The sequence below is a fragment of the Thalia democratica genome, chromosome 3 (genome assembly GCF_965202585.1).
Source record: "Thalia democratica chromosome 3, ktThaDemo2.hap1.1, whole genome shotgun sequence".
Lineage (NCBI taxonomy): Eukaryota > Metazoa > Chordata > Thaliacea > Salpida > Salpidae > Thalia > Thalia democratica.
This window is the reverse complement of record NC_139167.1, coordinates 27,231,549-27,259,517: the sequence shown is the minus strand read 5'-3', so window position 1 is coordinate 27,259,517 and position 27,969 is coordinate 27,231,549. Positions and strand designations below refer to the sequence as shown.

Genomic DNA, 27,969 nt, shown 5'->3' with positions numbered 1-27,969 from the left:
CTCCAAGATACGTTTTTTATAGCTCACTTAGTTTTCCTTGACCTTTAATTTTGTGTACTTTTTATTTTTGTGGGTAACAGGTTATTTATGTTATATAAAAAGCTTGTAGTAAATATATCGACTATAACTTCATCTAGAAAACTTTAAACCTTTTTATTAACAAAAACAAATATTTAATAATTTTTAGAAGAAAAACTGACTTATTAACTCATAAGTAGAGTAATAATACAATGTGTGATTTAATATTAAAGACTTGGAGTTTAAACTTATTTTAATTAAGGAAATTATGTTTTTCAAAGTTTACTAAATAATAAAAAAAGGAATTCAAAATTGATTTAGCAGTTATTTTTCTTTTGAAAACATACAGATAATAAAACAAACATAAAAACCTTATCAAGAATATAAAAGTAATCTAATTTATTTTATTAACAATCGGCTCATAGAACTTAGTTAATAGAAAAACCCTTTATTTAGCTTAGGGAGAAGTTTCACAACACATTTTTTTGTAACGTTTTCTAACAATCACTTTTAAATTCGTTGTGATACTAATTAAAAAAACTATTGTTACTTAATATTTTCTTATTTTTCCTTATCATACACTAATATGAATTTATACTAAAAATTACATCAAAATATTCTTTAAAGGAACTTAATTCAATATAAACATACTGTTTCACTTACTTATCATGCACAATTTTATACAGTAAAAAAACAGTAACTACTTAAAAAAAATTAAACTAATAGAGGCAATTATATTGTTACTTTTTTACCGTTGTTTAAAATTATTTAACACCTTTTAGAAATTTATAAAGATAACTGAAAACTTATATATATTTTGCTGTAACCTTTTTACAGATTATTATTGATCTAAATGTTAATTTTTTTCTTAAATGGTATGGTACTTATTCTACTAACAAAATAAAATTTCTTGTTTATATTAAGTATTAAAATAACCTCTTATTAAAAAAAGTTTTGAAAACATATCGTTTGGTAAACTTATTCTAATAGTACAGTTGTTGTCAATTTGATCTACTTATAATGGTAAAATTTAAGTAGTAAAACAATTTGATGGTGTTGATCAGTTTTTAGAGGTAGGTTTACCAACAAACCTTCAGAAATCAGCTGTGACTGCAAATTTTTAAGATAATTTTTATCTGCATTCATCATAGACTAAATTTCAGTTTGGTTAAGTATGTGTAATATACATTATATGTATAATATTCAAATACATTGTGTATGTTTATCGTATTTTTAACACAGTTTTTACTTTTTTCACAGTCTTTTTAGTAAACGAAGTTTTTCACAAAGAGTTCACCAGTGCATAAATAGATTAAAAACATAAAAGTCATTGATTATACATTGTTAATTAGTCTTTATCAATAAATGATAAACCTGAAACAACACTTCAAGACAAAATGATATACTTCCTTGAAACAAAATTTAAAGAATTCTTATTTTGTGCTTTTATAAGCTTTTTAAGCGAATCTTCGTTTGCCGATTAAATTTAAAAGTATATATATAATTTGCTCCTCTTATATTGAGTAGAGAATGCCAACTGAACTATAACTTATTTCATATAGCACTTGGGTCTTGACTGCAATAAGAAACAGATAAAAATTTTTAAATCTCTATAATAACTTTCTGTATGTGTTAACTGAAAAAAAAACATCCGGACTAACTTTTCCTATATCTAAAAAAATTGTAAAAAATCAAGCATGTAGTTTACAACGTTTTAACTCTTTTAATAGTTAACACTAAATAACAAACTAGAAAACTAAGAAATTTTTTATTTTGATCAGTTGGCTTACACTCAGTCACTAGGTTAAAATACTAAACTAAAATATATAACTGAGCTAAAATAAGAGTTTAAAATGTTGACTTTCAAATCCTCTTGCAAGTGGTAACCCATGCCTTTTAATTAAAAGGTTTTGTTGCGTAAGCACTGTCCCTAAAATTAACCCACAATTAGTTGTAGCAAGTTAATAATATTATAAATAATTCTCTTAAAACATCAAATATCTATCTAGAAAACAAGTTTTTTTGAAAAATATTCCCTTTGATTGTCATTAGTAAACAAAATACAAAGTTATCTGTGTTTAAGTGTTACCAGTTATATAAAAAAGGTTAAAAACTGTTTATACTAGCACAAAATATAGCCTTAAAAATAAAAAATAAATACACAAAAAAACTCCTTCATTAGCTGAAATAATCAAGCATTTTTCTCAAAAAACTATAAACATAAGATAAAGAAAACCAAAACATTAAAAATAATTGATAATCGGAAGGTTTTAAAACTTTAGTTGTAGCAGTTGAACTAAAGTTTATTTTCATGAAACTTTAAAGCTTTTGATTTAAATTATGAATTTATTCTTGGTTGTAAAGCAAAAAAAAGGCTCAAATACTTATAAATAGTAAACGTTTTATACAAATTTTAGAGTTTCTTACGATTGATTTGTTTTAGAAAAAAAAAACTTTACTTATATGTACTACTATGTATATCTACTTTCACACTTTCTGCTCCCCTAGAAGTTTAAGTTCTTGAAAATATAAAGTGTTAAAACTATTTAACTATATAACTAAACTTTTTTAATTCAAAAATACTAGTGTCAATAATATACTGTTTAAATAAATGTTGTTTTTTTATAACTAAACAAACTTAAGAAAAGGATAAACTAATAAATTCGAAAAAACCTTGCGTTAATTATTTTAGTCATACTTGTAAGCAAATTTTTGTAGGTTGTAAGCCAATCTTAACAAAATATAAATTTGGTTCTAAATGTATAAAGTTTATCTAAAACTTTAATTTCGTTCAATGAAACTGATTTTAACCAAAAAACTTAAATAAAGTTTACAAAGAAATAAAAAAATTTAAAAAAATAGTGCATCATTTATCATCCAATTACATTTGTTTTACTTATGCTCCTTTTTCTACAATTGAATGGAATTTATGAATGAATGCCTAAATCTATAAAATAAAGTGCCTTGTATGCAGTAGACTGTTTCAAAATTTAAACATTTATAAGTAATCACGTGCATAAAATTATTTAAAATTTTTGAGCATGAAATCTTTTGTTAGACGCGAAAAAAAACGTCTCAATAAGTTTTGTAAAGCCATTATTGTACTGTTATGAAAAGCATACTTAACAAAAAGTATTATCACTGGCTAAGTATAAAACTAAAAGTAGTTTTGCAACAGTAACGTATTGTTGATTTTAATAGTATTAGCTAAATCAACAATACAGAATCTAAAGTGCTAAAAAAACAATTTTACAAGTTAGCTCAAGGAATCAGACTAAAACAAACCCCAAAAAAAAAACAATTCATATCGGAATATGGTTTAAACTAACTGTTTTCTAATTTCATTGCTGGAAATCTCGACTTAGTTTTATTTCAAACCAGGACTTGCTAAGTACAAGAAAAGCATCGGCCCTGCTTTTTGTGACAAGTCTGTTAAATCAGGTTACCAACTTCCGATATCAAAAATGAAACTCAGTATTCGACAGTTTTTTTATTATAAATTTTCTCCTGTTCAAGTCAAGTAAGTAATCTCTTATAATCTTGTGTAAAATTATTTTCATAAATATCCAAAGTTTCAATTTCAATAGTGCTATAACTTCGTTTTAACTAACCATTTTTTTAATAGTTTTTCTATCTACCAATCGTTTTAACTTATCCTAATATGTTTGTTATAGTTTGTGAGTCTACCTAAACGTACAACAGTTTTGTGAAATTCTCACTAAACATTCTTCGTTCAAGCTACTTTTTTTTTGGTTTTTCTATTTGATTTTGCATAAAACGCTTAAAAAAGCAGAAGTAAAGAAACACGTTCTTGAAAAATTAAGCAAAAACAAATAAACTTTGTGAAACATACCTGAATGCTACAAAAAAAAATTATTTGGAACGACTTAATTTTACAACTATACTTTAATATATTCACGGAAGACATTAGACGATTGTTTAGTTTTCGTGTTAGCCGCATATACATTTTTTAATTACATACTGATTTGCCACTGACTTTTGGCAAAGTTTCTCCAGGTTTTTAAAGGTACTTGTTTAGGGTCTACTTTTAGTTTAAATTTAAGGTAAAAAATTGTGTTAAACAGTATAAAAATATTGAAAAGATGCTGTAAAGCTACTTCAAATGTGTTTTTTTATAAAAGAAATTCGACGATGACAAATTTTTTTTATCTATACCGTAGATTGTTGTATCAAACCAAAATGTTTCTACTTAACATGTAAAAATTCAAAGTTTTTAAGTGATTGTTGTTAAAAGTTCCAGTTTTTTTCAACATTTCCCAAAATCCTGGTTTTCTATGCCTAAATTGTCAAATTCCAGGTAAAATGGCAACCCTGTACATAAGTTTATGCTGCCCGCAAAAAACTATTTGATAAAACAAGACACACACAAAATAATTTTCCTTGTAAATCTGATCTGTCGAACTTTATTATATACAAATGTCTTTAAAATTTGTTTAAGTTACTTTCTTCGAAAGCTTTGTTTAATAAATAATTTCAAAGTACTTCCAAGTTTAGAATTACAATACTACTTAGAAGTTTTTGTACATAAATTTCGTTTGCAAGCTAAACAAGTTATTACTAATTATTAGTAATGTTTTAAAAACCAGTAATTCTGTGACTAATGTAAAAAACATAAATATTTTAAATAAATTAGTTGTGTGCCTTCAGTTAACAATTTTATAAATCACTAACTATTTTTCAAATTAAAATTTGTTCATACTATAAAGTAAATTAAAAAAGTAGTAGGAAATATTCTCCTTGGCATTAAACAATTATAATTTTCACTTAATAAGTAAACAATTTTTTCACAAAAATGTATAAATGACAAAGCGTTCAAAAGTATACTAATGACAAATGGTTAACCTAAAACTTTTGTTAGAATTTTTTTAAATAGACTAAGTTATTTAGTTAGTATCATTGTGCATTCCGCATACTTATAACAAACAATTTCAGATTTTTCCCTAAATAAATTTTCAAGCAAGAAATGCTTAAATATTATTTAAAAATAAGTAGATCAACTTTTTGTTTTGTTTAATGTTACAGTATAAACAACATACATTATTTATTCAACTTAAAAAAGGCACATAACTTTTGAAGTTCTATTAAACATTTATTAATATTTATTAATACTATTTTAGTTTCTACAGTTTTCATCTATTCTTACCCTTAATGTCTTTGTTTTTTATTTTGAAAATTTTAGTTATTTTGGCAATTTTTGGCAGTTATGGTAAGATATATTTAATAAAAGATATAGATAATATAAAAGTAGAAAATATGGAAATTTACTTTTTTAGAAAAGTACAGATTTACAATAGTATGTCTTTTAAATTCTGTTTAAAATATATAGTTTTACTTGATAAAAGTCAAAAAAACAAATCAATACTAATGTGATATGTGTATACACACTAAAACGAAAAATAATAAAATTCTTAATAGCGCATTCAATTTTTTTTGGACTTATTTTGTATAATATACTTTTAGAGTAAAAATTAAATAAAAACTTAACACAATAATAAATAGAGAATAACTGTTGGCAAGCCTTTAATGGTATCATTTATCATTAGTATCACTATCATAAAAAAGTTTAGAGAAACAACTAAGTTTTAAGAAATTACTTTAGGTTTTCTATTGTAAGGACAATGTGTAAAAATTGAGCAGATAAAAAAATTGAACTTGCAAAAAGTTAGATACAACAATTACCTAAAAGAAAATAAAAACATTTTTAAATGCGCTAAAAACATCAAATTTTAGACATAAAAACTACATATGTTAAACATTATTACACTTGATACTAATAAAAGTAATTGACAAAATCATACCACTAATAATTTAAAAACAATTCTTTAAAAACTTTAACCAATAATAAAGTGTTGTTACATCAAAAGAAAAAAATATAAAACTAATAAGTTTGGAAAAGTATTCAATTCAAATTGTACTTAATAAAACTAGTAAAAAATAATATTTTTTAAAATAATAAAGATATAAACAATACAGTAAAAACTTAGTATATTAAAAGTTAAAAAACGTTAAATAGAGTTTCTGGATGAATTTTTAACCTTCTAACTTACTAGGCTTTATTTATTTTTTCAATCAAACACTTTTTCTTCAACTTTAATGTGCTATAACCAAATTATAAAATCAACATTTTCAACTCCTAAAATAAGTTTAGTATTAAAAACTATAAAAACTGACAATATACACGTTACCAATAACTTTAGAAATTTAAATCACAAATCAATATTACAAATGTCACCAATGTTGTCGCTGTCCTCCAGAAACTGTTTCTCAGGTTGGGGATTTTCCCAATACAAAATTCCTTTTTCAGTTTTTTCTTCGAACTCGAGGTCTTGTTGCGATAGTTTCTCTCCCTTGCTCATCGTGTACACGAAGAACTCGAGTCCGCATTTTGACGCAGTTCGGTGAAACGTGTCGACCTGGAATATTATTAAAAGTGTATGTGTATTAAAAACTTCAAATTATAATTAGATTCTAAAAATTAAGCCGAATTTTAATGTTAGAATTGTAATGTAAAAATACAAAACATGGTTTTGCAAAATGTAGATTTTCTTAAAAGAATATCACAAACGTCTTTTTTAAACTATTACTAAAAATATTTCACTCACACTCAAAACTTTTAAAATTTCAAGTAAAAACCTGAGTGTATTTGCTGTGAATTATGTCAAACTAAATGATTTACATCTTAAAAAATTAGCGAAAAACATTACAATTATAAACACTTACCTTAAAACATAAATTTTAATTGAAAGCTTTCAATAAAGTAAAACATAATAATATGAACTATTTGGAAGCATCAAACTATAAATAAGTAAGTAAAATTAAAATTATCAATTTAAACACATTTTGACAAAATACAAAATAATATTTGATACAAATTATTAGAAGAAAATATGTTATTGTTTCCATAAATATCTTATCAATTACTGTCATTCATTAAATTAGACAACAAAAAAAACATACTGTTTTTTTTGCAGAAAATACATACACAAAATATAAAAGCAGTATAGTTAAAAAACTAATGTATAAAAGTCCTTATTTAAAGCCTAACTATAAAAATATTATAACAAAATTATTAATTAAAACACACCTTAACACACCATCCAAATTTTTTCTAACAAGACAGCTTTATTAAAAAAAATATTTAACTTTTTTAAAAAGTCTATAAAATCAAGGTACTAATTGAAACTCACTTTAACAGATCACTGAAATTTTTCCTTACACAAAGTTCGTGCTCGATTTTTTTAGCCTGATTTAGACCGGTTTAGCCTGATATTTTTTCAAAGTGAGGAAAAAGTCATTTTGGGTATCAGGGGTCTTAATTAGTAAATTAACAAAACAAAAATTAACAGAAACTACTTTAAAAATTTAAACTATAAAAGTTATTTTCAACATCTATCAATCGCTTAAACAGCAACTTGAATGTTTTTAACTGTATATTGTAATTTCTGCTTCGATGAAATGTTGTCTTTATAAAATTTTAGGGCTTGGTTGCATCTACCACACATCACACATGCACGATAGAAATTTATATCTTAAAAAAGTTTTTGTCTTGTGAACATCTCTAATAAATTTAAATAAACAAACAGTAAAGTGTTTGAATAAACTGCTAAGAGTTTTAATATAAAAAGTACTTGGTATAAAGCTTCTAAATTGGAAATTAAAACAGTTAAACCAACCAAGCTCTAAATTACATAGCTCAAATAAACAAATTTAAACAAACAGCTTAGTTGTTGAATAAAACTGTAATTTTTTAAATTAAACTGTATATTTTTTATGATTTTGCATAATTATGACGTATATAATCTACTCAAAGCAAAATAAAAAAAAACTCTAAAAACTCTTTTAAAGATGCAAATAGTGTTTTTACAAATACTGACTGATTTTGCTTTTAAAAACTAAAAACAAACTCACACCTTAATAAGATTTATTCAAGAAAAATAAAAATTACTCAAAGATTTTTTTAATTCAGAATTTTCAAGCATAAAATGACATAAACTAGAATTCTAAAATTTTCAAGCAAAAATCTAAAAAAAAAACTGATGTTTTGCAACTTTTTTCAAATAATTGATTTAGCCTGATGCGCACGAACCCTGCTTACAGTACAGCATTATTTCAAAGAAAAAATATTTTTTATTTAAAACAACATCAGATATTTTCATTTATTAATACAAAACATTCACCTTAACAGACCACTCAATTTTTTCCTGGCAGTACCAAACACAAATAAAATAATTAGTACATAAAAAGATTAAATTCAAACCTTTATCATAATAATATCGCCACAAACTATTAACATGAAGTTTACATCAAACAACACTCACCTTAACAGACCACCCAAATTTTTCCTGGCAGTACAGCATCTTTCTGAAGTGGGGTTGGGCGAAGGTGATTGAAATAAACTTACCGCTAGGTGTCAGTACTCTGCTCACTTGTTTGCATATCGAAGTCATCTCGTCTTGCTTGCGCCTGCCCGGACACCATGGGTCTTCGACCTGTGAAAAGTTTATCAACTTTTCTTAATATGGTAACAGTAATATAAAGAGTATAGTTTTTAGTAATGTTTTGTTGGTATTTGAAATATACTTTGCTTTTTTTAATTGTTATAAACTTTTACCCGGACACCATGGGTCTTCTACCTGTGGAAAGTTTATCAAATATTATTAATTTTGTTTTTAATATGGTAACAGTAAAATAAAGCGTATAATTTTTGGCTATGTTTTTATTTGGTATTTCTATGTATTGTGCTTTTTTTCTTGATCGTAATCTCCCCGTACACAATGAATCTTTAATCTTGGGACAAATGTTTATGTTTTAATATTAGGTAAATTTAATTTCAAGTAACTATTTTTGCAAGTCAATAACCTTAATTTTGTCTACTTATTGATATAAAATATACTTTTTGTTTTGGTTTTGCAATCAAGAGGTTTTGAGCTGGAATAAAGTTTTAGTTATAGTAAAATAGTTTGTAAAATTCAAAAATTGTGCTTTTTATTGTTTTTGTTACTGAAAATAAAACTTGTGTTTGTCTTAAAAAAAAATCTTTTTTTTAGAAATTAAAACTGGCGAAAATAATTACAAAACAATAATTTAATTATCCGGGATTTTTTATTTAGGCAACAACTGCCTCTTATCTGGAGTAAAAAATAAAGTTCCTTTGCCAGATGTTTTGCTAACTACGAAAAACGTTAAAAAAAGTATGATATTTCTATAACCTTTTGTTTATTAAAATTTTTTTTTAAAGCATTCTTTTACAGCTTCAAAAACTGTTTTATCATTAAATTTTGCATCTAAAATCTTTTTGTATCATATATAAATAAAATGATAACTTATAAAACACATATAAAACTTTACCAATTTATAAAACATTATGTTTCAAGAACTTTAACATATTGTATGTGAAACCACATTTTTATCACGTACATATCGCGTATATAGTAATTTATAGATTAGTTGAGCATTATATTTGTGCATGAAGTGTGAACTTAATGATATATCTCTCTATTTTTTATAACTCAAGCTAAACTGTGAAAGTTTGTGCATTTTTTTTACAAATTTTAAATTATGGCTTTAACACTGAATATTGAATTGTATATTGCTAAAGTTGTTAGGAAGAAGTAAATAAGGGCATAGGGGAAATAAAACTTAAAACTAAAAGGGCAAAAATTTACTATTTCATTAAAAATCTATCTTCTCCTACATTTTTTGAGATAACTACCTCAAATTTTCAGGAAATGTTTCTTGATATATTTAGAAAATTCTGTTGGAAAGAATTATATAAAATTTAAAAATGTAAATTTTATATTAAAAATCAACAAAAAAACATTTTTTTTTGTTTTTTGTTAAAATTTTTTTATTTTCTAAATATTTTAGATTTTGTTTCAACAAAATTTTCTAAATATTGTATTTAACAATTCCTGAAAATTTGAGGTAGTTACATCAAAAAACGTAGGAGAAGATAGATTTTTAGTGAAATAGTAAATTTTTGCCCTTTTAGTTTGCGCCTCCCATAAGGAACCTATTGCTGCCTCCGATTTAGATCGGCTATATCTCAAAAATTATTTTGAATTTTTATAATCTGTAAAAAGCATCTTGTAACTTAGTAAAATTTATGTAAAATAAGATCAATTTTCGAAAAAAAGTGTTTTATCCCCCATGCCCTTAAATTTATTGTAAACAAACAAGCCTTAATTGTGAAACAGTTCAAACAATCTATAGTCAATTATAAAAGTTTTAAGCACTATACAGTGTTGCCAAATATTTTTGGCAAATTTTCTCCAGGTTTTTAAAAGTTGTAATTTTTGAGTCAATTTTTAGTTTAAAGTTAAGTTTAAGGTAAAAAACTCTGTCAAAAAGTATAAAATCATTGAAAAGCTACTTCAAATGTGTTTTTTAATAAAAAAATTTTTTGATGATGACAAAAAAATAATCTATATGGTAGATTTATTGTGTCAAATTAAAAATTTTCTGATTAACATGTAAAAACTATTCAAAATTCTAGGTTTTTTTAATTTTCTAAAATTCTAAATTTTTATCCTAAATTATCAAATTCCAGGTTTCCTAGTTTTTTGGCAACACTGACTATACAATGTAAGTTATAAAACTTAATTTCTAATATCAGTTAACACTAGTTTTACTGCTAAAAAACGACTGTTGTGGTTGTTTGGATAATGTAAAAGATAATCAAAAACTAACATTAATATAAAATACTGCAAGACAAACTTTTTTAACAAAGTCTTAGCTAGATCACAAAAAATTCAATCTTGTGAACTATCAGTGTATCAAATAACAGCAAACATTTTAGCTTGGATAAGGAATACTTGTTATGAAGTTTGCTTTAGTACTTAATTCAATGGAATAAACCAGGGGTGGGCAAACTGCGGGCCACATTAAAAATTTTTTTAACTACTTTAATACATTAATCATATCAAATAACAAAAATTAAGTTTTAGTGTTATCTTTAATGAATTATCAATCGCCTATTTTTTTTTGTTAAAAAAATTATCTTTAATATGATTTTTAAAGGAAAAAAAATATTCCTTTTTTGACCTGTCAACTCCTGATATAAACCAATGCCTCACCTCAATGTAGAATATGTCAAGGCATGCTTTTTCAACAACTACATCAAACTGGTTGTCATCGAAACAGCTGAGATCTCTCACGTCCATACACTTCCAGTTGAGGTGTGGGTATTTGGCAGACATTTTCTGTATTACACCTGGAAAAATATATACTTTATGCCTCTAAGTTTTTAAGCACAACTACTAAAATTGAAAGTTTGTTAACTCCTGTACTAAATACTTTTTTGTCGATACCAATTTTAGTTTACAAGGTTTAAAAGAGTAAATCACAGCATTAAAATAAACTTATTTTAGAGCATATTTTTTTGAAAATATAGTTTAAGACTTAACTAACTTTTTAGTATTTAATAGATTTATTTAATTACTTCAAACAAATAAATAAATTGAGCGTTTAAATTTTTAATCATGTTAATAAAATTTGTGATTTGATAAAACTTATCAAATGTTTATATCATTTAGGAAAACTTGTTTTAGAGTAAGTATTTTCAGAAAATGTAAACAGTAACAAAAAAGGTATACTTGTTAGATTAAACATTTTGATGTGTTTTACAAATATTACAAAAGTAACTTTAATTTGCTTGACTAGCCCTTTAAAAAATCTAATCTACTTGTATAAATAATGTAAAGTACTGATTCTTTAAACCTTATAGTATAACTATGCTGCGCAGAATACAACTTGACAACATTCATTTTAAAATGCTAAGAAAAACCATAAGAAAATTTATATTGCAAACAAATTAAATTTTTAAGAACTCAGTTAAAATAAAAGACTTTGAATTTTTTTTTACTTGTAAATATAGTAAAATTTTACTTAATAACTACATATATTTGTAAAATCAAAATTTGAAATAAGAGTAAATTCCAAAAAAGTTTCAAAAACTCCAAACACTTTTATAGAAACATCCAAGTACAAAATTTACAAAATAATTAGTTCCCCCCTAAAGCCCCCCTATGCATAAAGTTGCATAGGAATAACAAAGTGCATATATGACTTTAAAATTATGAAAAACTTACCATCACAATAATCAACACTGGTTATTTGATGCCCTTTATCTTTGCCACCTAAAGATTGAAGTAAATCAACTGACAATGTAGAGGTGCCACAACCCAGCACAAGCACGTTTAGTTTTTTACCTGATGAAATTGGAATGCTTAAAATATAAAAAAGTAATTATTTCTTAAACTAAAATGTTTCTTTATTAGCATATATCAAAGTCACTAGTTTCTTTAATTTTGTTAAGAGCATAGAGGGATTAATCATCTTTTTTTAAATTTAGTCTTAACCATTGAGTTTTAACTAAGCAACAGAAATCTAAAACTTAAATAATTTTTGAGAAATATCCGGTCAAATTTATAGACTATAATAGTTTCCTTATGGAAGGTGAAAGCCAAAACAGAAAATAACTAGAAATCACTATAAATCTATCTTCTCTTACGAATTTTAAGATAACTACCTCAAAATTTCAGGAAATGTTCCTTGCAATATTTAGAAAATTCTTAAAAAATATAAAATACAAAAATTTAATGGCAAGAAAACAAAAACAAATATGTTTTATTTAATTTTTTTAATAATTCTTTTCTTTTTCAAAAATTCTTTCTGACAGAATTTTCTAATTGTGCAAGGAACATTTACTGAAATTTTGAGGTAGTTACCTTAAAATTTGTAGGAGAAGATGGATTTTTAGTGAAATAGTCTTTTTTTATTGTTTTAGTTTGCTTCTCCCATAAGGTACCTATAGTTGCCTTCAACTTTGACCAGCTATATCTCATAAACTGTTTTGAACTTTTAAACTATATAAAAAGTGTCTTGCAGCTTAGTTAAAATTGCTTAAAGTAAGACCAAATTGTGAAAAAAGTGATTCTTCATACTATTCATATTAACTCAACCAACTTTATTAAGTACATAAATAAAGCATAACCGACAAACCCTTCATACAATTATAAGCACTTTCAAAAAGATGGTTATAAAGTTCATATTAATTAATTTATATAATACTTTTATTTTAATATTATTACAGTTTTATAAACAAACTACAATTAACTCACCCTTCACACAATCAAGAGCAGACTTAACAATATGTTTAAAGTGCTATAACTAATATTACATTTTGAGATAAGTGTATAAATAAACTAAAACCAACTAACTCTTCATACTATCAAGTGCAGACTCAACAAGATGCTTATAAGGTTCATATTGACTAAACCACTCGTAGTGCTCTTCTTCTTCAAACCTCTCATCCCAGTATTCCTTGCAATCCATCTTTGAACTGTCCATTATGTGTTTATATAAATTTATTTCTGTTTTAGTTGTTTAATTTTTTATAAAGTTTGCTTGTTAAGTATGGTAGATATTAAGTTATTTAAATTGTTTTTTCTTATTTATTGTGATTGGATTGTTTATTTTTATGGAGAAAAAATCATATTTAGCTTTGCCTTTGATTAATTTTGATTTTTTTTTTCAAATCGTATTTTACTAGAGAAAAACAAATAAATAAATACTATTACAAGGTATTTTTAGTAGTTATCTTTGGCTTTGCTAAACTTAAGTGGAAATACTACTGATTACATCATCATACTATGATCACTTTAGATGACTAACACTTACTCATACAAACATTGTATATAAGATATGTATAAAGCATACATTGTTCAGCATATTAAAGCAATTAATTTTATGTTGGAAATAATAAAAGTTAAAATTTATATCTGGGACAATTTATTGAAGTGATTTTATTAATTATGAATGTTTTTTAACTCTTGTGAGAAAATGTTTACAATACAAACACAGATAAAAGACTTATACAAGCATTACAACATTAATTATTTTAATTAATAAAATAAACTTGGGTTATGGTTAACTTTAGGTGAGCACCAATATCAAACTGAAAATATAATATATTTGATGTCTTATTTTACCATAATTTTAGGCTAAAAAAGCAATACTTTGTTTTAAACAAGCTATATAAATACATAGAAAGAACCTAATTAATATATTATAAACTAAAATATTTAATCAATTTTATTTTACAATATCATAATCAATATAAATTACAGTACACTACCGCTTAAGTACGCAAATTGAACCCGACCAAAAAGTGCGTACTTAGCACGGGTAGTGCGTACTTTTTGACGACATAGTATAATATGAAATTTAGTTGTTTGTTTTCTTTCTTACAACTAGCCACCAAACAATTAAGCCAAACAAACAAATCTTTTTATTTTAAATAACATTTAATACATAATTCTAATTTGTAAAAATTTTTAATAAATTTTAAAATGATTTATTTTTTCTATTAAAAGTTTCTACATAATTAATACATACATTTAATATAGAAAGTCAATGTCAGTCAATGATTTAAAAAAAATATTAAGCTACATTTTGTTTTGTTAGAGGATAAGTACCAAACTACATTGTGTTTACCAAACATTTTCAAAACATCAATGTTTGTAGGTGTTATGTACAATTAAATTAATATATGACTTAACTTTTTTGTATTTGTAGGTGTTTTTAACTTTGTCATCTATATTTATTTATTTTATAGCATTACAGCTCAAATATCATTATTCTTTGTACTTTTCTGCAACCACTACATAAGTATTTAGTTTATTAACATTTAATAACAGGACTGTCATAATCTCAGGTTACTTTAGACTACTCAGGATTACTCACCCTAGTTTAAAAGTTGTGAAAGTCTCAGGCTAACTCAGCAGGTTGGCCATTCTACCTGGAAACATATCTGGAAAAACTTGATGATTGAAAATTTAGGCAAAAAAACTGGAATTTCTTATAAGTTCTAGTATAACATCCTTTACTTTGTCTTTCTGGATAAGTGCGTACTTAAGGCGTGATGCGTACCAAAAAAAGTGCGTACTTAAGCGGTAGTATACTGTATTGTATTGATCTAATCACTTTTATATTGTAAATTAAAAGCAATTGAGTATATAAGTTTTTTAGTTATGATATATAAGTTTAATTTTATTCATGTGTTTATAAAAGATATATTTTTAGCCTAAAATTATGATTAAATAAGACATCAAATGTATTATAATTTCAGCTTGATATTGGTGCTCACCTAAAGTTAACCATAACTTAAATTTGTATTGTTAGGTTGTAAAAATATAGAGACATGTTTAATACTGAAAACTTTAGACTTTTACAAACAATTTTAAAATTTTCCTTTTAAGATTTTGAAACTTATTATTAAAGTAAATTTCATAATTTTTTATCTTTGTTATGTTCAAATCTTGCTCTTAAAACACACTATATTTATTTTAGTTTAACAAACAGAGTTGCCAACATTTCAACGAAAAAAGCCAAACTAAGTGAGCAAAACCAAACCTGAGCTACATCAATACATTATTTTTTTCTGATATAGAGTAGTTTCCATTGAAAAATAAGAAATCTATTTGAATCTGAAATATTTAAATTCTTTCAATTTGAAAAAATCTGATGTGCTTTGAAAAAACTTAAGTGTATTATTAAGATCACTTAGTTCTCTTATTTCTTCTTAAGCTTAAACACAAAAAGGTAAAATTTTATTTCCAGATAATTAGGTGTGCATGCAAATTCTTTTTAGGGTTTTGAAAGAATTTCTGAAATAAATTATGCTTTATTTTTAAATACCACTTTTAAGAAGTAATTTTTTTTTATTACATCAAAAAATACTAAAAAAAATTCTCTTACATTTTAACGACTACTATTACCATTGAGATCTACCAATAATATACCAATTAAGATCACAATTACTATACCACATTTGATATTCTATTAAAGTACTATAAAGAAAACAATTAAGCATTTCAGGTATTTTAGTTGATTTTTCTGCTGGCCAATTTTCAAAATATATGAAGATTTTGAGGAATTTTAGAACTAAATAAACAGTAACAGGGTTGCCACTCTTTGAGCCAAAAAATCTTCCCTGAGTGACCAAAAATTTCCCTGAGTAACCTTAAATTTCCCTGAGTTTCCCTGAGTATTTTTCAAATCTTAAAAAACATTTCTCTTCTAACACAAATTATTAATACCTCATTCTCATTTTTTTTCTTTAATAATAAAAGGAAGGTTGTATGTGTATGCTTCTGCATTAAATTTATGAAAAAAACTGTTTTCAAAAACTCAATCTTAAAAGGTTTAAACCAATTAAAAATTAAAAACTAAATTTTTGCACAACTTTGTGTAAACTTGTTAGTTAACTTTCCATATAGAAGAATAAAGTTTAATTTGTTAGAAACTTTACCTTGATTTAGCAAATCTTGAATTAAAGTAGAAGCAGCACATCCTAACTCTACATCTTTTTTGTGAAAACTTTTATTTTGAAAATGCTCATTATTTAGTTCAAGTAGCTTTTTTTCCATTTAAATGGGCTTCCATGAAAGAAGTAGTAAAAACAATATTAACTTGTATACTAACTTCTGTATATCATCATACATGAAAGGAATGATTGGGCTGTTTTCCTGATACCTTGTTAAATATGGAACCAAAATTGAGGCAACAAAGCTAAAAAAATTCAATTTCACAACTATTAATACATCATCCTTTATAGCATTGCTTATAGTTATAAAATCTTGACCTGGTGGCTGTTTGTAACCAGGCAGTTTTTTCCAGTACTGTACCATTTTAACAACATTAGGCCAAATTAAAATGGCTCTGTCAGCTACTTGCTTTGACTCTAACCATCTTGTGGCGCAAAATGATAAAGGAAAGGTGGTTGACCCAGTTTCAGTTACATAGTCATCTCTTCTGGCCGATGTGTGATCAAATAAGCAATAGCGATTTTTTAAAACTTTTTTTATTTTCCAAGGTGTAGCTTCAACACCGGACTTGAATGCACCATGAATAATGTGCAAGCTGCAGGACCCTGTGTTAATAAGTTGAGGTAGACCTGAAGCCTCTCTATCAAAGTCAACTTTTTTTGCAAGAGCAACGTTCAAATTTGGTCCATCCATTGAAATTTGGATCAAATTTTTTAGGTTTAACTCTTGAATTTTGGTCAATAGGGCTTTTTTTAAATTATCTGCAGTACAGTGACCTAAAAATGCTCAAGTAAAATATTGACAGTGTACTTTTTTTTTCTTCATGCATCTCACCACCAAATCTAGTTGAGTTTTTTGCAAAACTTTATTGAAACACTCATCAAATGAAATGGAATAAAAAGACAAGCACAAAACTGTTTTTTTTAAGACATCTTTAAAAAAAGGGGCTATACCAAAGTTTGTTATATATGAATATTTGGTTCTATTAATGCAGAACTTTTTTGCAATTTCACTATCAGGAAACATGGTAGTGAATAAAGTGTTATTATTATCGCAAGAGTCTCCTGACTAGTTTTCTTTGGTACACTTGAGAGCCCAATAAATTTCAGCAGCTGTTGAAGAAGTTGCAGCTGATATACTAGTTGAACTATTAGCCCCACCAAAATAAGAAGTAATTGCATTATTTTTACTCTTAGAGGCTTTCAATTTAAGATGTTTTTTTGACATACTGTGCAATTTCAATGCCCTCATACCCATGTTGGATAAGGCCATTGGTGTATCATCACCACACCACTTACATTTAAACTTCTCTTTGTCTACATCCTCAAGTAACCAATCTTTGAAGTCTTCATGGTTAAGCCAACTTTTTTTAAACAAGGTTTTAAACTGTACTTTACTTATAATACTTAAAAAAGCTTTTAAATTAAATCTGCAAAAAAGTTGTAAAGTAAATTAAAACATTCACACTAAAAAATTAATTACCACTACTGCTACTACTTTTGAAATTATTATTTATAAACAAAAATTTTACCTCTATTCTTTTAACAAAAGTAATACAACACTAATCTGTATTCATTTTAATTTTTTTTTACTGAAAACAAGTAGTTGTAAACAAATAACAAATAACTTTATTATTTAAAAAATAAGAACTGATATTACAACATAGTGTTTTTTAAACTACATAAGTAACTAAAAATAAAAAGTTTATTAGAACTTTTCAATGAATACTTAACAAGAACTTTCATTTCTCTAAACTGTTTGATTTTACTTAAGTAAATATAAATTTAAAACTTAAAAAAACTACAATGTTAATACTAAGAATATTGAAGAACTAGCCGCAAGGCTAAAAAATTTCTAAATAACCACTTAAATAATAAAAATTATTACTTTTGAACAAAATATTGAAACTGGATAAACTAAACCTCATTCTAGATCTAGAAAAAATTTTCCCTGAGATTTTAAAAAACTTCCCTGAAATTTAGAGAAAAAATCAAAACTTCCCTGAGTTTCCCTGAGTTAAAAGAAAAATGCAAAAATTCCTTGAGTTTCCCTGAGACTCCCTGAGTTTCCCTGATATTTTCTACAGTTTGAAAATTCCCTGAGATTCCCTGAGTTCCCTGAGTGTGTGGCAAGCCTGCAGTAAGAATATTTTTGTTTTAATTGTTTAAATCTTTCCTTGGTTGTGTGTTGTTCTTCGTGCTTTTTTTTTTCTTTATCAAATTGTTTTAAATAAAAAAGTTTTTTTTATTTAACAAAAAAATCTACAAATTTATTAGTACATATTCGTTATATTGCCTAAAGTACTTTCAAATTCTTCTTCAGTAGGCAATTAGAACTCTAATACAAGCCCTTTTTTTAACATACAAGCTTTATAGTTAAATGTTAATATTTTAACATAATAAGGTTTGGTAAAATCTGTTGAATCTACGCTCTGCTGAGCATTAAAAAGTAGCTTAGTAAAGAACAACTTTAAGAAAGTTCAAATGCTTTTTATTCAAAACTAGCAGATTTTCAGCTTAAGATAGTGCAAAGAATTAATGAAAACAAAAATAAAAATTTTAACAACGAAATTGATAAAGTTTCACAATTAAAAATATACAAATTTTATTATATTTTCTAAAAAATCTAAAAAAAAAACTTAAGACACAATTTCTAAGGTTTACACTCAATAACAAATACCTGTCGTTGCACAAATTATAAATTTTGGAATGTTTTCCAATGTTTAGTATATTAACATTTTTTTTTACTTTTTTAAGTTCGATTATTAAAAACTACAAGATCTTTCATGATCGATTCTAATAGCATTTTATTTTGTAATGTTATAAACATTCAATAATATAATTATTTTGTAAGACTTAAACCTATTAGTTTTACAATTCAATGTTTAGTGTAACATTCATCTATATATATAAATATTTATTTAATTATATAAAAACTATAATTTAAACAGCTGTTTCACACATTGAAATGTAAAATTTCATGTGACCGTCAGTAAGTTACAGTTTATTATAATAGTGAACAGAAATTTCGATTTTAGAATTTTTTATAATAATTATGACGTAGTAATGGTACAGTTTATTGTACGATTAGTTGAATTTGAAATACGCTGTGAATGTTATTTTATGCTTTTTAGGAAAGTTTAAAAAGGTTATTTTGGAAAAATGTTTTAAGCTATTAGAAAAAAAATTTAGGCTGTTGGGAAAAATGTTATAAAATGCTAAAAAATACTCTTGTTTGCTGCTTCGATTTTATTTTGTTTTAATATTTAGTAGGTTTTAATTTTGTTAAAAAAGTATTTTTGATAATGGATGCATATGTTTTGTCTTTCGCTTTTCTTGTTTAGTGTTACGTTCTTATCTGATTTTTCGATTTCTATTTTTTCTAAGGTACAAAGTTTGCAGCCGAATTTAGTATTGAATTTTAATTTTGTCCTGTTTAGTATTTCCCATTTAATTTTGTAGTCTGTATTGTTATCTTTTAAGTTCCATATGTAATTCGCTAGTTCTGTTGTGTGTCTTTTGTTAATATTGTTGAATGATGATTTGTGGTTTCTGTATCTTTGTTTAAAGGTATTTCCTGTCGACCCTATATACTGCTTTGTTGTTTTATTTGATGTTACTGTTGCTTTATAAATTATATTTGACACTAGGCATTCGTTATTTACAGGACAAGGTTCTTTACGGCAATTACAAAGTTTATCTTTTATGGTGCTTTTATCGTCTATATCGCTTTTGTTTAATATTTTGTTGTTGTGAGCTATTATTTTACTTCTGAAATTATTTGTGCAACTGTAAGATATTTTGATTGTGTTTCGGTTGAATATTTTATGGAATGGGGGTTTTGTCAAATGATGTAGTAATCAGGTTTAAGAATTGTTTGCCTATTTTGGAACTTATATTTAGACTGAATGGTGGGTTGAAATATATTATGTCTCTTTTTCTTTGTTTTTTTTTTCTGGTAAAGTGGTCTTATCGTATTTTAAGGTGTTTTTATAATTGGCCGAATTTAATGCTTTTTGGTATTCATTTTTTACATTGTTGAAGGATTCTTCGTTATTAGATAGTTTTATTAGTCTTCTGTTTATTGTTTCGGGTAGTTGTTTTAGTATTTGTCGGGGGTGGTTGGAGTTGTAGTTTACGTATAAAATTGGTGAGTTTGGTTTGTTGTATGGTTGGTAACTTGAGTTTGATATGTTGAAGGATACATCTAAGAAGTCTGTTTGGAATAATCCGGATTCTATTGTTATTTTAAAGCCGTTTTGTTTGAATAATTTAATTAAATATTTAGCGGTGTTTTCAGCTGATCTCGGTGATTTGCTTCTTATTATCCCTAGCCCGTCATCTCTATATAATCCGAATTCATTATCTATAAAAATCTTACTTTTTTTGATTTCATTTAGTAAAAATAACCCTATTAAATCGCAGATTTCTGCCCCGTTAAATGATCCCATACTTACATTAAATAGTTGGTCTGAATTTGTTTTTTCCCAGGTTTGGCTTTTATGAGTTAAAATTGCTTTACAAGAGTGTATAATTAAATTCATTTCTTTGTCTGTTATTGGGTAAAATTTTTCAGCGAATTCTAATGCTTTAATTAAATTATTTTTGGTTATACTAGGTGAAAATTTGGTGATGTCGAATTTTATGAATCTGTAGTTTCTGTTAAATTTAGAATTTTTGAACCAGGTGATAACTTCGTCTCTATTTTTCCATTGGTTTAATTTAGATTGTTTTCGTATTATACAATTAATTTTATCTATTAAGTTTTTTGAGTATTTGGTGAAAGGTGATTTACTTGGGTTTATGAGTCTGTATTCAATTTTATTCGGGAAGTTTTCTTTGTGGTCTTTGATTGTAATAAATGCTTGTTTTTCTTCTAGTTTTGGTATCTTGCCTTCCACGTTGTGTGTTTTTATTAGGTTATAGGTCTCATCATTTATTTTATTTACTGTGTTTTTGTTTGATATTTTATATTCGACACATATTTTTTCGTTTAATATTTTTTCGTAAATACATTTGTCTACTTTATATAGGTTATTTGATTTGTCAGCAAACACGAATAGTTTATTTGATGATTCTATATTCTTTAAATCGTTTTTTAACTCAGTTTGGAATTTATTATAATGTTTTTTAAATTTAATGTTACTAATAATTTTGTACAGCGCATTTTCAAATTCAACTAACCGTTTATCTTGTGGTGCTGATCTTCTTGTAGGGAAGATTCTTTTGGTTCGTTTTGCTGCTCCTCTTTCTCGGTCTTGTTGGAAGAAGAACGCTTTCCATCTCATTCTTTCTATCAGTTGGTAAACTTTGGTAAGAAAAAATCAGATAAGAACGTAACACTAAACAAGAAAAGCGAAAGACAAAACATATGCATCCATTATCAAAAATACTTTTTTAACAAAATTAAAACCAACTAAATATTAAAACAAAATAAAATCGAGGCGGCAAACACGAGTATTTTATAGCATTTTATAACATTTTTCCCAACAGCCTAAAATTTTTTTCTAATAGCTTAAAACATTTTTCCAAAATAACCTTTTTAAACTTTCCTAAAAAGCATAGAATAACATTCACAGCGTATTTCAAATTCAACTAATCGTACAATAAACTGTACCATTACTACGTCATAATTATTATAAAAAATTCTAAAATCGAAATTTCTGTTCACTATTGTAATAAACTGTAACTTACTGACGATCACATGGAATTTTACATTTCAATGTGTGAAACAGCTGTTTAAATTTTAGTTTTTATATAATTAAATAAATAAATATATATATATATACATATTTATTAATTTCTCCATTACTTTAAAAAAGTTTTCAAATTTTCTTAAAAATTAAATGCTTAGTATAAAAATTTTATTAGAGAAGCTCGTATGAGCCTGATTTTTTTCGAATAATAAAATCAAGTTATTGGGGCCCACCCAAGTAAGTTGTGCCACAAAAGAAAAAAAATCTAACAAAAAAATCTTCAAAACATTTTATTGTAATTTAAATTATTAAAAACAAACTTATATAACTTAGAAAATTGTTTGTTTAACAAATGCTGGGTTTAATATTTATTATTTTTGCTTTGAATAATCTGACTAAGATTGTTTTTTGAAAAAAGCATATTATCTGAAAAATTCTTCATATAGTTTTATTTTATATGCCGAATATACTTTGTTTTAATTATAATTGGCAAAATATTAATTGATTTTAAAAATTATGTTATTTAAGAAATTAGTTTTTGAAAAATTTTAAAGTCTTGTAAAAACCAGTATATTTTTAAAACAAGTCAGACCCAGTTTTTTTGTTATATTTTCAGAAATTTATTACAAAGTAAATGTTTTGTAAAGTTTTATTTCAAATCTACTGAAACTTTGCTGGTTTGGAACTTTTGATATTCTTTTACATCAAAAAGTTAAGAGTAACTACAATTGTTAAACTAAAACTCAACTTTTTAAATTTCGATAATAAAATTTAAATTGAAATACTTATTCTCGTTATCATTCAGCCGATTACTTTTATTGTGGTCTATAAAGTAAAAAGTACGCAGACTAGTAAAATCAAAACAACGCATGTAGTTTTTTGTGCTTTTTATTTTACAGTTTCAGGGTAGAAATACATTTTTATTTAATAATAGTCATCATCGGGCATCATGTCATTATAACTATCCTCATCCTCATCAACGTCACGCATGTGCTCATCATTCTCACCATCATCATCATCATCATCATCATCGGACAACGCAACCAAATGCCCATCTCTCATCGCTATTCTTCGCCCTTGGAACATCATTCCAGGTCTCAATCTCTCTCCATGTTGATGTTCTCTTATTCCTCTTGCTTGGTTTCTTGCTTCTAACTCCTCGTGCAGCCAGTCGCCTGCATCTGAGAAAAAATTTTCTGGAAACTCGTAGTTGGGATCGTCACCTTCTTTTCGGATCAATTCAAGCAATTCTGCACGTTCTGAAGAGAAAAATTAAGGTTTTTTCCCTGCATAGACTCTTTTAAGGAAAAATAATAAATGGCTAGAACCATCAAAAAAATCAGTCCCAGTCTTATACAAACGCTTTGAAGAGATCTTTTGTTTATTAAAAAACACACATTTTCAATTCTGTAGAAAACAAAAGTATATACCAGCAACTAGAAAAAATTAAATTACGTAAATTAAACATATTTTGTAAAACTAAAAAAAATTACTAAAAATTACCATTTTACTAAAAAACTGAATATTATACTTTTATTTCAAAATTAATAGAAAACTTATATTTTTGAGGGTATCTTTTTAATTGTCTGATAACTGTCCGGTCTTTTAAACTAAAAGAGGAAGACTTCCTTCATCCAATTTTAATTACTAACTTAAAGAGTAAACACTATTTATTTTCACTTAAGATAAACAAAAAAAGGTACACTATAATTACAAGTTTTCTCACAAGTGATTACTGTAAAAATGTAATCATTTGTAAAAGATATAAAACTAAAAATGTGATAACTTACCCATTTTCTTCATGTCATCTTCAAGTTTCCTCTGCATTTTTCGAGCAAAAATGCGATTTTTGGAGTTCCAATTTGTTCTTTTTTTCTTTAATCCTAACTGGGCAACTCTGTCAAGCTTTGGATCGAAACTGGGACTTCTCAAAGGGTTATCCACTGTCTGTTCCGGTAGTTCTTCAAACTGTTCCCTTTCTAAAAAGTTGCACAAGGTGTTGACAAAATCTCTAGATTATTGTGTATTCTTACTAAGCTTAGTCAGTAATATGCTACTACTGTAAAGTTCTACTGTTGGTGGTTAGAATAATTAAATTTAACTAGTAACAAAAAAAGTATTCTACGATATAACTAATATTGTTGAAAATTTTATTTTTGTTTGTTTTTTAAGAGGTATTAATATTAATTTTACTTTTTTTTTTTTGAATTCATTGACATATATATTTTTAAAACCCTCAAAATCTAATTCTATAGTTTCTAGAACAATGAATACGGCTACTTAGTTATAGACTTTTTTAAGTAGAACTTTTTTCAAGTTTTTACAAAAGTAATTACAAAAGAAAAGCTGGCTAACAAAACTTACTCGTTATTATTTTGAACATTCTCACACACTCATTATAAATTCTCGGTGGAACATCGTACCCCAATTCCTGCTGGCTATTCGGAAGATTCGGATCGAACTGCCTGTAATTGTAATCCTCGAACATCTGCCTTAAAGCCGAGCTCGCGGTCACGTATTCATCAGGGCTTGCATAGAAGTCTGGTCTCATTATTTTCGCATTTCCCGATCCCGGGCTCCAGTTTTCGGTGATCTTTGCCATTGTTGGGTACCAACCCTCCGGAAACGTATAGGGATATACTGGAAATCAAAGTTCATTAATGAGATAACTTACTATTTAATTTTTTTATTTAATGTGTTTAGTTTTAGTTTTTGTATCATCTTAGCTGTTTAGAAAGAAATATTTTAATTATTACCATTGAAATAAGTAAAAAGTGTAATTTTATAATTGTCACCAAGTTCTTACCTGAATTTTGACGCCATATCTGAGCGTAGTCATCAGGATTCTGTTGGTAATCTTCGTTGTCTACTAGTTTTGGCCAGTATTTTGCTAAAAATGAAAACAAATTGTTGTATAAGTAAACGTTTTGTGTTGCATGCCAAACATCATTCAACAGAAAATATGTGAACTGTTAAGCAAACAAACAACTGAGTTACCATTAAAAACACAAACTTAAGTTATATCTAAGATAAATTTGGTCTCACGCATTATGTTTTGATTTTTAGGGGGTATTTTTCGTAGTAGATCCATATCGTCCACGTAAAATCCTGGGTATGCTGTGTTATGCATCCACTTGTCTTTAGGATCGTACTTCGGTGGTTGGTCTGTGATTATCAAAAGCAATTTTACTCTTTATTTTAGCATTGAAGTAATTTTATGTTGTAATTTATAAGCTGGTTGTAGAATTAGTTTGTAACAGTTTTTGCAAACTGCATGCAAAGTAAAGTTTAGCGTTCACTTTCAGCTTTGTGCTAAGATTTAAAGCCGCCTAAAGTATCAAAGCCGCCTAAAGTATCATAACATTTATTCTTGCTAATGCTAAAAAAATTTAAGTTGAAACAGTCTTTAAAATCGGACACAAAACAAGCGGTTTGAACGTGAGCTCAAATTTCTCCATTAAAACCGGCAGCGTAAAACAAGCAAACCCAACTTACATTTACTTTTAGGACCATACATACGCGACTGGTTGTCGAAGTGCTTCTTCACCAGCTGGTGGGCCTTCTGCTTTGCGACGTGCACGTCTCGCTTGTTGGGCAGGCTGCTCCTGTCCAGGTACTTTTTCAGGTTGAACTCGGTCTTTGTTGACGCGTTGTTGATGATTTCGCGAGCCATCGCCACTGCCAGGTCGTTCACGGGGGGCAAGCCTTTCTTGGCTGGAAAACAGTTTATTTTGCTCAATGTGATGTTTTTTTAGTTTGTTTTAAGAGGTCTTTCTGCATATGTATTCAAAATTATATTAACACAAAACGAAGGTTATTTTATCGGGTTAGTAATCGTATAAAATGTTTAGTAAATTATAAACTACCAGTTATATGCAAGAAAATTTTTTCAAAGGTGTATTTTTCAGAACTGTTAACTGGTTAGAAAGAGCTTTACAGAAACTTTAACAATCATATGTTATATGTTATATCACAGTTAAATGATAAAGAGACAGTTTTAAATTCAGAGATTTTTACATAACTTTGTGTTTCATGCGCTTAGGCAATGATCACATTTTACAAACTCAAGAGCTAAGTAACAAACTCTAAGTTTAAAGTTGTCTTATTATATTTGATCCTTCACAAAGCATTTATCTATTAAGTAAAAACTTATTATAACCTATTTTGAAAGTTATTATTAATACTATAAGTTTATTTTACAGGTTGTTACTCAGCTAGCAATGGTTCATTTCTAAGAACCCACCGAGTTTAGAACTAAAAATCTGTTGAATAAACTTACGATAAATAACTTTCTAGCTTTTAAATGGATTGAGCACTTTAATTTGTATACAGTTTTTAATTTATGTTGTTAGCACAAGATCACAATTATTCAAACTTCTCTTTGGCGACAGCTTTTTGGGACGGAACTTCTGAATCATGTAATCGTTTTTCTTATTGTAAGCCTCCGTCAACATTGATGTAGGCATAGTATCATAGTAGTCCTCACGGTTAAAAGTTCCATTTTCCTCAGCTCGGATCATGGTCTGGGTCATTTCTTCCACTTGGCGCTCTGCGGTAATAGTTAGCTGATTGATAAAAAAATCATTCGTTTGTCGTTTATTTCAAGGACCATGATTTGATAAAATGCTTTAATGTAGTGAAATATTTAAAATAGTCAATTTAAGTTAAATAAGCCATGCCACAATGCCCGCCTGTAGTAAAGTTCATCTTGGTTTTAACCGCGATGAAGTCATGTTAATGAAAATTTAGAAAAAAAAAAACATAATATATTTAGACGGGTATTGAATAATAGAATTTTTTATTTTTATAGAAACGGTTTTTATTCAGGGAAGCTGAAGTTTCGCAGATATTCAAAATCAGATATATGCATCATTTTTGACAGTTATTCGCTATAAACAAGATTTCGTAATAAAATAATGGAGCTTACAATTCTTATTCAATTTAGACAAAAATCATCTTAAACGACTGGTCTTGCTTTGTAGATATTACATTTTTGGTTTAGATTGAATAAATTTATCTAAAAATTATTTTTTTAGATTGCAAAGTTCAGCTAATTCTTATGTTGTTTATTGTATATAAAACAATTATGTTTGATAAAAAATAAATGGAGCTTACATTTCTTACTAAACTTAAACAAATTTCATCTTGAACAATTTGTCTTTCTTTGTAGATATTACATTTTTAGTTTAGATTGAATAAAAACATCAAAAAAGTATTTTTTTTACCTCAAACTTCAACTATTTTTTTTCTTGTTTATTCTATATAAAACAACTAAGTCTCGTAAAAAATTAATGGAGCTTACAGTTCTTATTCAATTTAGACGAAAAACATCTTAAACGATTGGTTTTGCTTTGTAGATATTACATTTTTGGTTTAGATTGAAAAAGTTTATCTAAATATTATTTTTTTAGATTGCAAAGTTCAACTAATTTTTTTCTTGTTTATTCTATATGAAACAACTAAGTTTCGTAAAAAAATAATGGAGCTCACAATTCTTATTTAATTTAGACGAAAAACATCTTAAACGATTGGTCTTGCTTTGTAGATATTAAATTTTTGGTTTAGATTGAATAAGAACACAAAAAAATTTGTTTTTTTGACCTCAAAGTTAAACTAATTTTTTACTTGTTTGTTCTATATAAAACAACTAAGTTTCGTAAAAATTTAATGGAGCTTGCAGTTGTTATCAAACTTAGTCAAAAAACATCTTAAACGATTCGTCTCGTTTTGTAGGTATTACATTTTTGGTTTAGAATAAATAAATACATTCTTTCTAATTCTAAAATATTATTAATTTTTTGTTAAATAACTAGTTTTCTTTTAGCATACAATTACTATCCATTTTAAATAAGAAAAATCGTAAACAACTTGTGTAATATTGTAAAAATGTAATATATACAGAGCAAG

The 27,969-nt window shown here is 26.3% G+C and overlaps 1 protein-coding gene across 1 annotated transcript; it reads right to left on the bottom strand.

The window, feature by feature from the left end:
* Nucleotides 1-5,667: 5,667 nt before the first annotated feature.
* On the bottom strand, nt 5,668-13,393 carry LOC145831899 (EEF1A lysine methyltransferase 4-like). The gene is made up of 5 exons (XM_082939253.1): nt 13,260-13,393; nt 12,129-12,248; nt 11,115-11,251; nt 8,358-8,528; nt 5,668-6,452 (listed from the first exon to the last, which is right to left on the bottom strand). Exons 1-5 carry the CDS (start codon nt 13,387-13,389, stop codon nt 6,246-6,248), a joined length of 765 nt encoding a protein of 254 aa, XP_082795379.1. The 5' UTR covers nt 13,390-13,393; the 3' UTR covers nt 5,668-6,245.
* Between the last annotated feature and the right edge of the window lie 14,576 nt (nt 13,394-27,969).

Bases quoted from the DNA above. Each gene is read 5' to 3' on its own strand.
- LOC145831899 (XM_082939253.1), bottom strand. From the start codon at position 13,389: ATGGACAGTTCAAAGATGGATTGCAAGGAATACTGGGATGAGAGGTTT. The intron at 12,249-13,259 runs GTTAGTTGGTTT...CAATTTCATCAG, and splicing joins TGCACTTGATAGTATGAAGA to GTAAAAAACTAAACGTGCTT. The intron at 11,252-12,128 runs GTAAGTTTTTCA...ATATTTTTCCAG, and splicing joins CAGTGTTGATTATTGTGATG to GTGTAATACAGAAAATGTCT.